Source organism: Acipenser ruthenus, chromosome 16 (genome assembly GCF_902713425.1).
Source record: "Acipenser ruthenus chromosome 16, fAciRut3.2 maternal haplotype, whole genome shotgun sequence".
Classification (NCBI taxonomy): domain Eukaryota; kingdom Metazoa; phylum Chordata; class Actinopteri; order Acipenseriformes; family Acipenseridae; genus Acipenser; species Acipenser ruthenus.
The window spans coordinates 11162207-11175936 of NC_081204.1; the positions used below are offsets into that span (position 1 = coordinate 11162207).

Consider the following 13730-nt stretch of genomic DNA (forward strand, 5'->3'; position numbering starts at 1 on the left):
TCTGAGGAGCTCCGAACTTACTTAAGCTTGTCATGTTAAAAGTTCCCTTTCAAGTAAGAAATGTAATCTGTACTGTATGGGTATTTACCTCTTAAAGACCTGAATAAGATATATCAAAGCTACTCGCAGAGCCTGTGATGCCCCTGACGGCATAAAAGTACTGGAATCGCAGATCTCGGCGCCATTTTTCCTTTAAAGACTGACCTGACAGGAGAACCTGGTTCAGAGAAGTACTTGTTGCCTATCTAATTTTTTTTTTGCAAATTATTGTGTTTACACAAATGTAAAGCGATATTATATACTGTGTTAGTATTACTAATTTTGCATATATTGTACACTACAGCCTATTGCTTGTTACGTCCCACTGTGGCCTTGTGCCCCGCATGAAGCCAGCAGCTTGAGTCGATCCTTCTCAGGGATCCAGCAACATAAGTTGGCTGACTTTGTGCTGTCCCCCCAGGCTGCATAGCTTCGGCTGGAGTTAGTTCATTTTCTCGTTTTTAAAATACGAGACGTTTATATTATTAACTAATTATTATCATAATTAGTTCCCTGGTTCCCTGAAATAGAAATGTAACCATTAACCTTCAAGGTGACACTGAGATCTGTCAGCGTTGCATTTGTATGCAACATTTCTATTTCAGGTTATATTAATATCCTAACGTTCTGCTCTCTCAGTTCTACTGAGCACTTCTTTGTTCTGAAATATTCCACTAAACCTGTAACTGTCATACATACCCTTCCTACAATATTAAAGCCATTTCAATCATGTATTGGTATGACAACCATTAAATCCCGCACCTAATTTTGGAAAATAATAAAAATCACTCATTCTATGACAGACACACACAGTACAAAATGCTTTTATGACTCGTGCATCCTTGCTAAAAGCCTGCAAATCTCAGCTGTCAGAATTGGTTTTGTACCTTCAAGGCATGTTACGATCAATTTTGGGTTGCTACAGCAACAATGTCAGAGTGGTATGGAACTGAAATGAATGGGGGATATTTTCGTAAACTAAGCCGAGTGGGAGGGACATGCTTTTGATCCATGCAGGCACCACTAAAGTTTAGCTTCTGTCATGTTAGATTGGGAAAAGTTTCTGAATTCACTTGCAAAACCTGAATTTTGGAATCTCCATTTGATGAGACTGTTAGTCTGTTTTTTGCAAAGTAGAACTATGTGGGATTTCAACAAGTGGGTATGATATTATGAGAAGACCCTATTACGTATCTCTGTGTGAGCTTATGCAGGCATCAGGCTTGTTGCGTGACACTGATGTCTGAGACCACCATAAGAGATTATTTAAACTGCCTCTACAGTAAAAATAGATAAAATGAATATTCTGGCATAAAAGCAGTCATCATACGAACAATACTTTAGTCTTTTGCTTCTAAACCTTCTACTACCTTAAAATACTCTTGACATGGAGTACACATTGCCAATTGTATATCCTTAGAAATGACTTTCAGCCCTGACCTAAGAGAAAAGAGCTTCTTAATGTTTGTATTGCCTATACTACAAAGAACTGTTTGCGTCCCTCCTGTGACAGTATAAGGAGAGGACTTGCATGTACCTTAAAAGCAGACCTGTTTTTCTTTCCATTGTTTCAGAGAGCATGCTTCGCACAGCCAGCAGCCCAGACAGCCTGCGGTCACGTACGCCCATGATCACACCAGACCTGGAAAGCGGCACCAAGCTGTGGCACCTGGTGAAGAACCACGACCACTCGGACCAGCGAGAGGGCGACCGCGGCAGCAAGATGGTCTCTGAGATATACCTGACGCGGTTACTCGCCACAAAGGTAGGCTAGGTTTTTTTTCGCCCACCACTGCCCATTTCATAAATAGGATTTTGGGCGTTTAAATCCATGTTGGACACACACTCCTATTTAAGGGGAACAAATGTATATGGTATGCTTAAAGCAGCTAGAATGCTGTGCAATGGGGGACGTTCGCTCTATCCCATGTTTAGCAAGTTACTGTAACTGAGAAAAGTAGCTTTCTTCATAACTGAATTCCCAAAAATGAAATTAGATTGTGTTACAAGCCTCTTGGGTGGTTTTCTTAAAACAAATATAAAAATATTTAGTGTTTTTTTTTTTTTGAATGCCCATAGACCAGTGGGAATGAAAAGTGCCAAAATGAGTGTCTGGCACTGCGTCAGCCGGTCTGGCCCTCCATGTTAATCTGAATAAGCAATTTAGAAATTAATATACCCCGCAGAGAGCAGCCCAAGCACAATTTTCTTCCTGCGTCTACTCTGTTGACAAGGCAGAAATGTGCTCCTGGTAACTGGAATGAAAAACAGGATCTCCCGAGCCTCTGTTCCTGCGTAGATTGACATTGTAATTTTAACCGATTCCCTGTGTCAGCTGAAACTAACCCGGGGAGCCTGCCCAATCAATGGCCTGTGACACAAATTAAACACTATTGTTTGTAATAGCCTTTATGAAGTGGATCTATAATATGGTCGTCAATAAAACTCTTACTGTTCTTGTGTTGCTTCCGGGGAATGATATTAAGCCTGTTTGCTGGTAATGTGCACTAGACCGTTTACTACCCCTGAATGGGTCATTTGCATTATTGGCCTCCAAGCTCCACTGGGCAATTTGCAGATGTTAAGTATCTAGCTATTCTGCTTACATTTACTTTTTCTTTAGGCAAAAGAGAGTCCACAATGGCATGAGGGTTATTATTTTTCAACTAAAACAGTTTAAATTGTCAGAAATATAAAACATACCCACCCTATCTCTACACACAGAGATATACATTGTAGTGTAAATACGTCTATGTATAAAGACCAAGTAGCATCAAATGTCACTTATTGATCACTTGTCCCTTGTCTTTTTACAATGTTTGCAATTATACAGAGGCGTTCTGTTGATCCAGTATTCAATTGTTCACTTTTACCTGGCTTTGAGCTTCTCTGGAAAGCCTGACACTGCCTGGCTCTGAACAGATTTCCTCGTTCCATTGAAATCTTTCAAACTCTGCCACCTACTCTACTCACACACACACACACAGACCGAGGAAGTATATGGGGCTGGCAGAGTTGTATAGACACATTGTCACATTATTCTGAATGTAATCAGGGAGGCCTTTCAGTCCCTGTACTTCTGGATTCTCCGCACAAGCTCCAAGCCAGGTAAAAGCAGATTTAGAGAGAAATTATAACTCAATGTTGGAACTCACAACCATTTGAAATGATAGTAAACACCATAAAATATTAAGGGAAATGTGGAAAAGCAATTAAAATTACTTGAACCTACATGATCTTTTAATAGCATGGGGTACATGGCAGTTACACAGATATTACATTACAGAATAGTTTGCTTGAGCTTTTATATTACAGAACTAGAAAAAGGCATTTACATTTGCCTTATCTCTGTACTAACATGCTTCATTAAAGGTATGGTTTTGTCAGTAACCATGTTTTCATTTATCTGCCCAGGCTGTCTGGTTAGCACTTAATTTGGGGCAAAATTTTAAAAAAAAATAAATAAATAAATGTGTGCTTTCCTTGCATTTTAAATACATATAATCCCATTTGGCATGAATGATTACCAATCTGCCAAGCCCTCGCTGAGATAGAAATGGATCACAAATGATTTAAGGGTCTGTTTTTTTTTTCTTTCTTTAATAAGTATTTTACTATTATATGCTGGTTTTATTCAATTACTTGGAACTGATAAAACCACTCGCCAGATCTTGTAAAATAGAGTTCCAGGGGACTGTGTGTGGTGCTAGTTTCCTTTCAACTCCCTTCCCTTCTCTAAAAGATTTGAAATTTCCACAATATCATCTTAAAATGGAGGATATTTAGGATCCCTGTTTTTATTGCACCAATTTTAACAAAATTTGGAAGCTGTATTTATATTTGAATTAATATTCAAATTTAGTCACAATACCTGTTTCAGTTCTACACTGGTATGTCTAGGGCATTTTAGCTCAAAACGGACACTTTTTCCTAATCTAATCACTATTTTGGTTGTCACCTCAGGGTACATTACAGAAGTTTGTGGATGACCTCTTCGAGACGATATTCAGCACCGCACACCGCGGCAGTGCTCTTCCACTAGCCATTAAGTACATGTTCGACTTCTTGGACGAGCAAGCGGACAAACACCATATTAGTGACTCTGATGTCCGGCATACATGGAAGAGTAACTGGTAAGCAGTTTCTTCACCCATGACGGACTATTGCAACAGGGCTTTTCAACTGCTAGTCCATAGTGAACACAACAGTCCTTTACACCCAATCCAATTGTCTTGACATGTACAACGGCGCAGTAGTGACACTTGGTGGTCAGGGCAGGTTTAATTGTTTCAGTAAGCTGCATCAATTACTCTATTATGAATGCATTTATTTGACATTGTCAGATTAAATTGCATGTTAACCCGTCAAAATACTAAAGTATATGCATATATCTGTTTTATTTTATTGAATGGATTTTGAATCAAACATTTTGACTTGGTAACTTCATATGCCATTTGGATTTTGATAGAGAGACAAAGAGCTGTATAGATTGTCATGTTTGTTAGAACGGTACTCAGCACTATGCTCTGTTTCAGCCTACCTCTACGTTTCTGGGTGAATGTCATCAAGAACCCCCAGTTCGTGTTTGACATCCACAAGAACAGTATTACAGATGCCTGCCTCTCGGTGGTGGCTCAAACCTTCATGGACTCCTGCTCCACGTCTGAGCACAAGCTAGGCAAGGACTCTCCCTCCAACAAGCTGCTGTATGCAAAAGACATTCCCAACTACAAAAACTGGGTAGAGAGGTATGCTTCAAATTGAATTGTATTTTTTATATTTTTTGCTGCAATTTGGTTAATGGTCTTTGAAAGGTTTAGCTTCTCATATTTAGGGGAAAGTGAGAGTATTATTGTTGGAGACACACAGGTTGCAAGCATCTCTTTATTCAATTGCACGTTACAGCTCACAACCGATAACTCTGTTACAGTAAAACTGCATATCCTGCCTACATCTTTCAAAACTGAACTGGTCTGGAGCAGGCAAACATGCCACTGCATCAGTTTAACTAGGTTAGGCACACATGTCATTAACACAAGCTAATAGACCGGTAATTGAATTTTAGCATACACAGCAATTCATCACCAGGGGTGGAGTTACAACTTCTGCTCCCTTCTTAAAGTCACAGCATCACTTTAATAAAGTGACCAATAGTCTTAATAAGCCCTTCAGTATGGCACCATTCTCCTCAGCGAGGCTACCTATTGCTTTCTGTGCTGGGAGAAGACTCTGCTATATGACAAAGGTTTGCTTGAAATTGGGATTGCAAAATACTATTTTTGGCTCAAACAGCAGGTCAATAATGGTAAGATAATGTGTTACTGCACTCAAGGGAAGCTTCTTGGACGGTTGGTCATTGAGTGGCTTAGCACTGACAAAGTGCTGTAAACAGATCGATAGGAGCCCTTCTGTCTTTAAGAGGGAGGGCATGTAGCTGTCGGACAGCCACCGTGGACTTGGAAGCTGTGCAAGTCCGCACTCCAGCAGTGTTTGAAGTGTATGCCGTTCCGAAGTTAACAACAAGGTTTAAAAGGCTGAGCTGGGATAAGGTCCCCAGATGCTGTCACCTTGAGATGCAACACCTCTTGTAATGGTTGTGACTTAATCCAGGTTGAATAGGATTGTACTACGAACTGGGATGCTTTCAGAAGTGCTCCCGACCCAAAGCAACACTGAGACTAGAAATTAAAAACTGTCAATGTTGCCTTTCTTATTTTGTAATATTTCATACATTTGCACAAGTGGCATATTATGAAATGCACGAGAGAGCCAGAAAAAAAGGGATGGTCCCAGCGAATCAGTTGTGAAGTATGCAGCATTGATCTTTATTCTGCAGTTTGTTCTAACCCATTATTATTCCATTGCAGGTACTATTCAGATATCTCTAGAATGTCAGCAATCAGCGACCAGGACATGAGCGCCTACCTAGCGGAACAGTCCCGGCTCCACCTGAGTCAGTTCAACAGCATGAGTGCTCTGCATGAGATTTACAACTACATTGTCAAGTACAAAGAAGAGGTGTGTATGTTCTTTGGTATCATAAGGGCTTTATGCATTTATACTTACATTTATAGTGCCTGTTGCAAGTTATCACAATGATCAAATACCATGAATAACGGCCCAATCAGAATCATCCCGGTCAAACTTAACTAACACTAATTAGAAAAAGGGGAGATAAAATAAGAAAAAATGGACTGAATCTCTGCCATAGTGCTATACATTGGTCACAAAGATTAGTGTCTGCTTATGACTTGCTTTGTACCTCCACTCAAATTTTAAAATAAGCTTTTGCAAAGCTTGCCATGGAAGGAGTTATTGACCCATGAAGGCTTTGAAAATGTCTGGGGAATGTTGTGAAGTGTCTTTGGGTTGCCTATTTGGCACAGTTTAAAATCCTGGCAGCCAAAACACAAGCCTGATGATAAAGTACAGGACTTGATTTTGAATACATGTGCAGCAATTTTATAAGCATGCATATTTCCATAGCACTCTTGAGAGCTAAACTACCAGCCCTTGCCCAGCTCCTCTTTTAGTCTCTTCCTTCATCCCTGTCCTCCATCAGTTATTCTCTTTAATGTATCGCAGCTGCCACCGTTTACTGGGTAACAGCCATTAAATGCAATTCCAGAGACACAGCACAGCCCTCTCTCACTGAAATTCAAAAGAAATTATAGAAAGAGATGATTATTCCATGATGCCGTTCTGTAATAGTGCAACGGTGCTTGCGAAAGGAGACTGTAATTTATTCCCATATCTTGGTAATTGCACACTGAGATGCCTCCCTGTGTCACTCATGTCATTGGCCAGGCTGAATTTAGTTTTTAAATCTTTGAATGAATACTGTCATTTTCTGACTCATTAGTAATGCATACAGCAGAGATGGTAGCTTGATAGTTGCTGAATCAGTCGAGAGCTGTCCATATTTTGCTGACACCTTCTGTACACCTTCATTTTAAAAATTGATTATTGGTGTTTGGAAAGGAGTCCATATTATGAATACATGTATTTGTATGACTTTTTTTTATTTAAGAGTTGTTGTTTTTTTTTTTTTTTAAGCTTGCAAACTAAATCCTCTAAAGATGCGTACAAGTTTTGCATTGGCACAAAAGCCTTTAAATCAAGCCTATTATGTTTTCACACATTTTGATATATGTATAAATGCAACTAGAAAATAAATACTCAGTCAGTTAGAGATTTCTAAAGCAAGCAGTGGCTCAGCAGGCATTTAGCTCTAGGTCAGTAGGTCTTGCAGTTGACTGGAGCAACCTGACCCCACACAAGCTACCAGCACCCTGCAGTGAGAGGGCACCAGGTTGCTGGGGATGTCAGAATTCACATGATATTCCAAACCAAGGCTCCATCTGGCTTGCAAACAATGCTGAACTCTTTTCAAAGTGACTCTGGTGTTTGTCCTAGTTTTTTTTTCTAAATGACTATACAGTACAGTACAGCTATGGCCAAAATCATCATTTTAGTTTCAAGGCATTATATATATATATATATATATATATATATATATATATATATATATATATATATATATAACATAATTTAGGTCTTTTAATTAACGTCATGTAATCAAAAACTACAAAATTATATAGCAAAAGTCTACCGGAAACCACAATAGTAGTACAGTATTTCATGTTAGATTTCAAAATGTCACTTGTCAGTTAAATTCCATATATTAACATAACATAATTCATCAGCTTTCATTTGACTTTCATTTGCAAAATTAGTTAATTCTATAGGGTGATGCAAAACCTTTGGACATAGATGTACATGCTCAAAATTCTGCCTTGTCCAATTTCTTTTAAGCTGAAATGTCCTACACAAAAATCATTTTCTCCAAATACAGTTCTCCATAGGAAGGTTTATTTGTTAAGCTCTTGCTGCCACACCTTAAAATCTGCTTCCCAATTATGAGTCTGTTCGTCAAACAAGCCTGCTTCTGATACTATTTGCATGTAAAAACTAATTTTAAAATCATTCAAGGCAGTGTGCAACCCTTTTCAAGTGCAAGCAGACATCTCACCACTAGACTGGTACCGACACAGTGTGATTGTGTCATCTCTCTCATCTCATCTCATCTGTATAATTATGCACCAGTGCTTTCAAATCATTGACTTAATGAAATGGTTAATATAATCTGCTGCTTGCGCCCCCCACGTACCCAATGCACTGCTGTTCCAAGGGCCATTACAATCTCTAATTGGACAATATCCTCATCGAGCAGGAAGGTAATCTGTTAAATGACTGTGTTATGACATTGATTGAATGGTGGGGAGATTAAACCGTCATCACAGAAGCCAAATAAATATCTTTCAGTAAGAGCTAATGGCAGTCGTCTCTTCTGGTAGGGTCTGACATAACTTGAGCCTCAACTTTTTATAGTTATGTTATTTAAATTTAATAATTCAGGAGACTGTTGTTGAATACCTAACCGAGCTTGGAGAAGTAATTTATTGCCATATACTGCATGTAGAAGCAGGAACACTCTTACTTTGATTACATGCTGAAGAGGCTGGTTCTTGTAAAACTGTTTGTCTTCACAGGCTGTGCTTATTTACCTTACTTACCTCAGTCAGCAACAGAAAAGATTGATTCCAGCACAGAGTCCAGTTGATGGTTCTTGGGCCATACACTCTATGGCCCATTGAGCTCCACAATATGCATCTATTTGGCATTGAAGGCTGGACACTTTTTGATCGAAGCAATTCAACGTTAAAAATATAACCTGTTTAATGAACACAAAACTACTTAAGAGCTTTGCAAGTCCAATTATTTATTTTCCTTTGTAATTACTTGTTTTTGTTCTTGTGCCTCTAAGAACTCTAGTCATCAATATGGCTCTTCCGGACAAAATGGTTTGTCAGCCTCCCCTTTTAATATTTTCTTTTCTCCCCCCCCTTTTCTCCTTGTAGATACTGTCTGCCTTGGAAACAGATGAACAAGCCAGACGGCAGAGACTGAGGAGTAAGCTGGAGCAGGTGATTGACACCATGGCTCTTGGCAGCTGAAGCTCCACACTGGACTTTTCTGAACTAAAAACTGAGGGTGGGGGGACCGAAGCAGTGCATTGTGGAACCCGCAGGACTGGGCATGCGTAGCCTGTCTCAATTAAAATCGTTTTAAGACATTTTGGAAAAAACAGACTAACTTACCATGGACAAACATATAAACATTGAAGAATCAAGAAAGAGAGAGAAAAGGAACAGAGAAGCAGCAAATTTGTGGCTTTAGGAGCAGTTCCTCTGATCACGTGACCCTGTCACATGACAAAGCCTGGATGAGACTTTTGTTAACCTCAAGGACTTTTCTTTTTAAATGTACTTGACTCTCTCTGCCTCCTGCCACCAGTGTTACTGCTACATTTGCACAATTTACAGAATTTAAAAAAAAAAGCATTTTTAAAGAAACAAACTAAAAAAAATAGTGTTTTCAATTTAAAAAAAAAAAAATGATATTATAAGGAGTTCCATAAGCTTTGATATTTCCACAAAAAAAAAAAAATGTCCTGTGCCATGTTTTATTTGAATGTTGTTTAGTGCAAAGACATTTTGCTAGATGAAAAATGTGCTTTAATTTAAATGTTAACATGCCTAGTGACTGAAGTTAATAAAAAAAATGAATACAAAAAATGACAATGGAAGTTGAGAGAACATGGTAAGGCCCTGACTTGATAAAATGTAGGAATTGTAAAAGTAAAGTAAGTTGTACTGTATTTTTATTTACAGCAGCTCTACATTACGGTACTAGAAATTCTTCATTGTTACTTGGCAAGAGCATTACCATCATGAAGGAACTAAAATGTCTGTGACTTTATCAGCAACTGAAAATCATTTTCAAAGAATGCTGTTGCCACCTTCACAACATTGCTAAATACATTATTCAGTGCTTCTAATTACAAAATTACTTATTTGACAATCTCTCAGAACATCTTCATGCTCGAGTATTAGTAGCGCTCTTTTTAAGTTGTGTATTTGTTTTGCATTCCATTTTTACAAGCTGGTATGCACAACATTTTCCAGTAGCACAATACAAGACGAGTCAAATAGATATATATATATATATACAAACAAGAGATTGCTTGGGAAGGCCAGGTGTTGCAATGTTTGCTTTCCATTACTAAAAAACTATCAGAAACCACTGCTTCTGAGGAAGATTAAACTTATGAAAATACTATCATCTGGCGAATCATGTTCAGTCTAGTTTGCTGTAGGGTTATTTCAATATGAAATTCTTGCCCTTACTCTTCTCAGGCCCCAGCATTAGATACTTACAGTTTTATTGCATAAGAATGCAACAGCCATTATTTCCTCCGCAGCAATCTAATGAGGTCACATAGGGCATTTGGCTTATTTGAACAGAAGGGGAAGATCCCAAAGGAGCGTGATTTTTTTTTTTCTCCAGATATCATACAGATTAGGTTGCAGAGTGCAGTCAAAGACATAAAGAGATTCTGATTGCAAGTAGGATGATCTGAAGAGGACAAGCTTTGAGAGTAGTCTGCTATTTATCAACTCAAGATTTAATAAGCCCATTAGCAGCCCATTATTAAAAGGATGACTTTCATTGTCATGGGTTAGGTCACATTTTGTGACTTGAAAGTTTGAAGGTTTTCCTCCTTGCCTAAATTTTGCCGAGGTTGATAGTAGTGAATTTTAGTTTTGCTTTAATATGTGAAGCTGCGTTCATCCACTTTTATCCCGATGTTCAGTCCAGAACCAGATGTCAGGTACACAAAGTTACACAAACAATAGGCACATGCAGGCATACAACTTTTGTTTTCTTTATTAAGGTCCTTTTGAGTTGCTTCTCCTTGGTGTCAATATATTTATCATCCTGCTTTTACTTTGAGAATTTAGATCATATGTTTGTGTTATAAATGGAGATTGCTGTTGCATCTTGTGATTTTTTTTAAACCCAGTAACTTCAGAATGGGATGCTTTCAAACAATACCACCCCCAAAAATTTACATAAATACATTTGGTTTTGGACCAAGCTTTTCTCTCAAGTTCCAAATGACCTACAATTCAACAAGAAGATAAAAAAGAGTTGATATCAGTTCTTGGAAAGGCTGAATGTGTGCGATAGACTGTGGCTTCTACAGAGTAAGGGTAGACGAGGATGAGTCTTGGTTTGATATCGTAATTCAAATTACGTCAATGTAGTTATTTATTTTAGGCCCAACTAGCCCATGGACCTCTTAGAATTCTTGTGGTGGCCATCTCCCTGTTCAAGTAGACCAGATTTTAATTAGTTTACAGCCATTATGGTTGGGGGCAGAGTAAACACAGCAGCTTTATAAAGTCCACTTTGTGCTGCAAACCAGATTGAATGATGTCATCCATCATAAAATGTGTGACTTTAAAAATGCTGCATTATTGTGCTTTGTGTATCGATATAACATCCTCAAGATAACTGCATGTCTGCCATACTAAGCAGCAATAAAGCACAGTTGCTAGCTACAGCGCCCTCTATGGCCGGTGGTGGTAGTCCTAGAATCAATAGTTGGATGCTCCACCTGCCTGAGTTAAATGACTTTTCAACAATAGCCACACAAAGTACATTTATTATTCCCCATATACAGTAAAACTTCTGTGCAGCTTTTTGCTGGCCACCACCACTAAGTTCAAACTTTGTATCTTTAACATGGAAACTGACATTGGGAAAACCTGGTTCACTTCTTTTTTTTTTTTTTTTTTTTACGTAGCTGCTCCATTGCAGAACAGTTTAACGATTGTAAAAAACCACTGGTTCAATTGTAATTTTTCAATGTCTCAGGATTTATTTTGGAGGGCCTGTGGACAATTGCATGAATGCTTTAGACTTTAGTAAGAGTTACTCTTTTGAAAGAAATTATTATAATAAAAAATGTAAGTGTTGAGGCAGTTCTTTTTCATTTAATTTGTCGCTACTATATAAAACAAGAGACTTAATGGTGCAACTCATTTCATTGAATGGTACTAAACTATTGTGTATAATACAAGAACAGCTGTTTTTGATGTCTTTTTAAATTGAAATGATTCAAAAGAAAGGACAATGCTGTTGGATTAACTGCAAAAGATATAATTCCATGGCAACTTTAACAAATATTGGTTTTCATGGTAGAAGCAGCCATTGTAGTGAGCAATTGTGTCATTTAATGGCAATGCACAGTTGCATTTTTTATCTTGACCACTTTCTTACAGCATTAGCATTAGCTCTGCCCAGTGTGCAACTACAGCACATCTCCCAAATTATGTTCACATTAAATATTCCTAACCCTAACCATAAAATCATTACCTCTTGTTCTCTCCAATGGGGTTTGATAATCCTACCTGAAACAGAATTTGGTTTCTTAGACAATCATTGTCATGTTGTCTTCATATCACAAATGTAATTTGCAACAGTGGGCATCCTTTCATTTTTTTAATCATGTCTATTTGAAATCGGCAGTCCTTTTTAAACATAGAAACAAAATAAAATACATAAAACAAATTGATTTTATTACTATAAGAATAGTGGTTAAATGTAGAAGATTGTTTCAGTCTTGAAGCAACTGTGACAAGTTGGCTGTTTAACGCTCATTGTGTAAATATCCTGCTAATTCCTATTTTGCAGATTTACTACTTGTAAATAAACACACGCATCAAGGAGAGATTAAATTTTTTTTGCTAAATAAAGCATTTTGTCTGTCATTTAGTTTTTTTACTTTTTTGGGGGTAAATGGATTGGCCAGCTGGGATGAAATTCAGTATGCATATCTTTCTACATTACAGTCAGCACTTACATATCCAACCCTATAAAATGTTGACTTCAGTGACGGTTAAACGAGTATGACGCGTATCTGATTATTTCATTTTGGCCCGTTCCAACCCTTGTCCATTTTTCATGGAACACAAAAAAGATAGTGTGTCAAAAATACATAGCTGAAAAGACTGTTTTAAAATAAGAAGGCTTCCATTTAGATGTACTGTAATTGGTTTTATTGCTACAGTACTATTTTCAACAGAAGTCGTATTTTAATTCAGAACCATATGATTCTGAAAATATCACTTGCCAAGACGACTGTGGACACATGGGCTGTAATACAGTACACACAGACTACCCATAATCACATAGGAGGCTGTGTGGTCCAGTGGTTAAAGAAAAGGGTTTGTAACCAGGAGGTCCCCGGTTCAAACCCCACCTCCGCCACTGACTCATTGTGTGACCTTGAGCAAGTCACTTAACCTCCTTGTGCTCCGTCTTTTGGGTGAGACGTAATTGCAAGTGACTCTGCAGCTGATGCATAGTTCGCACACCCTGGTCTCTGTAAGTCGCCTTGGATAAAGGTGTCTGCTAAATAAACAAATAATAATACTTTTAAATCCCGTATGTATTGTAGCAGTATGTAAAATTCCCCATTAACTACACAACAGCAAAATGAAATCAAAATGTTAAATAATCTCATTATTTAAGGAAAAGTTCCTGTGCACACAACTGCTTCTGTGGTGGACAGGGCATTAGGGGGGACAACAACACCGGTATACACAGCATGATGGTGTTACCAGCCCCAGCTTGGGGTCAGGGTCCACCTCGCTGTTGAACGTTAATCTTTCAGCCCATATCTGATTTGTAGACAGACATTAAAGATACCATGTTCCTCTTTTGAAGAATGTTAACTCCATGGTCAAAACACAGTAAGTATTTTCTATTTTAAACTGTCA

General features: G+C 38.1%; 1 protein-coding gene across 2 annotated transcripts in view; it reads left to right on the forward strand.

Moving 5' to 3' along the window:
• The window catches only part of LOC117963410 (plexin-A1), a 197925-nt gene extending 185206 nt beyond the window's left edge, over nt 1-12719 (forward strand). For both annotated transcript variants that reach the window (XM_058988788.1, XM_058988789.1), the window contains exons 28-32: nt 1614-1804; nt 4003-4172; nt 4575-4787; nt 5907-6057; nt 8961-12719. In XM_058988788.1, coding sequence (XP_058844771.1) covers nt 1614-1804; nt 4003-4172; nt 4575-4787; nt 5907-6057; nt 8961-9056 — 821 coding nt within the window. In that variant the 3' untranslated portion in view covers nt 9057-12719. The remainder of the gene's footprint in view (nt 1-1613; nt 1805-4002; nt 4173-4574; nt 4788-5906; nt 6058-8960) is intronic.
• The last annotated feature ends 1011 nt before the right edge of the window (nt 12720-13730 follow it).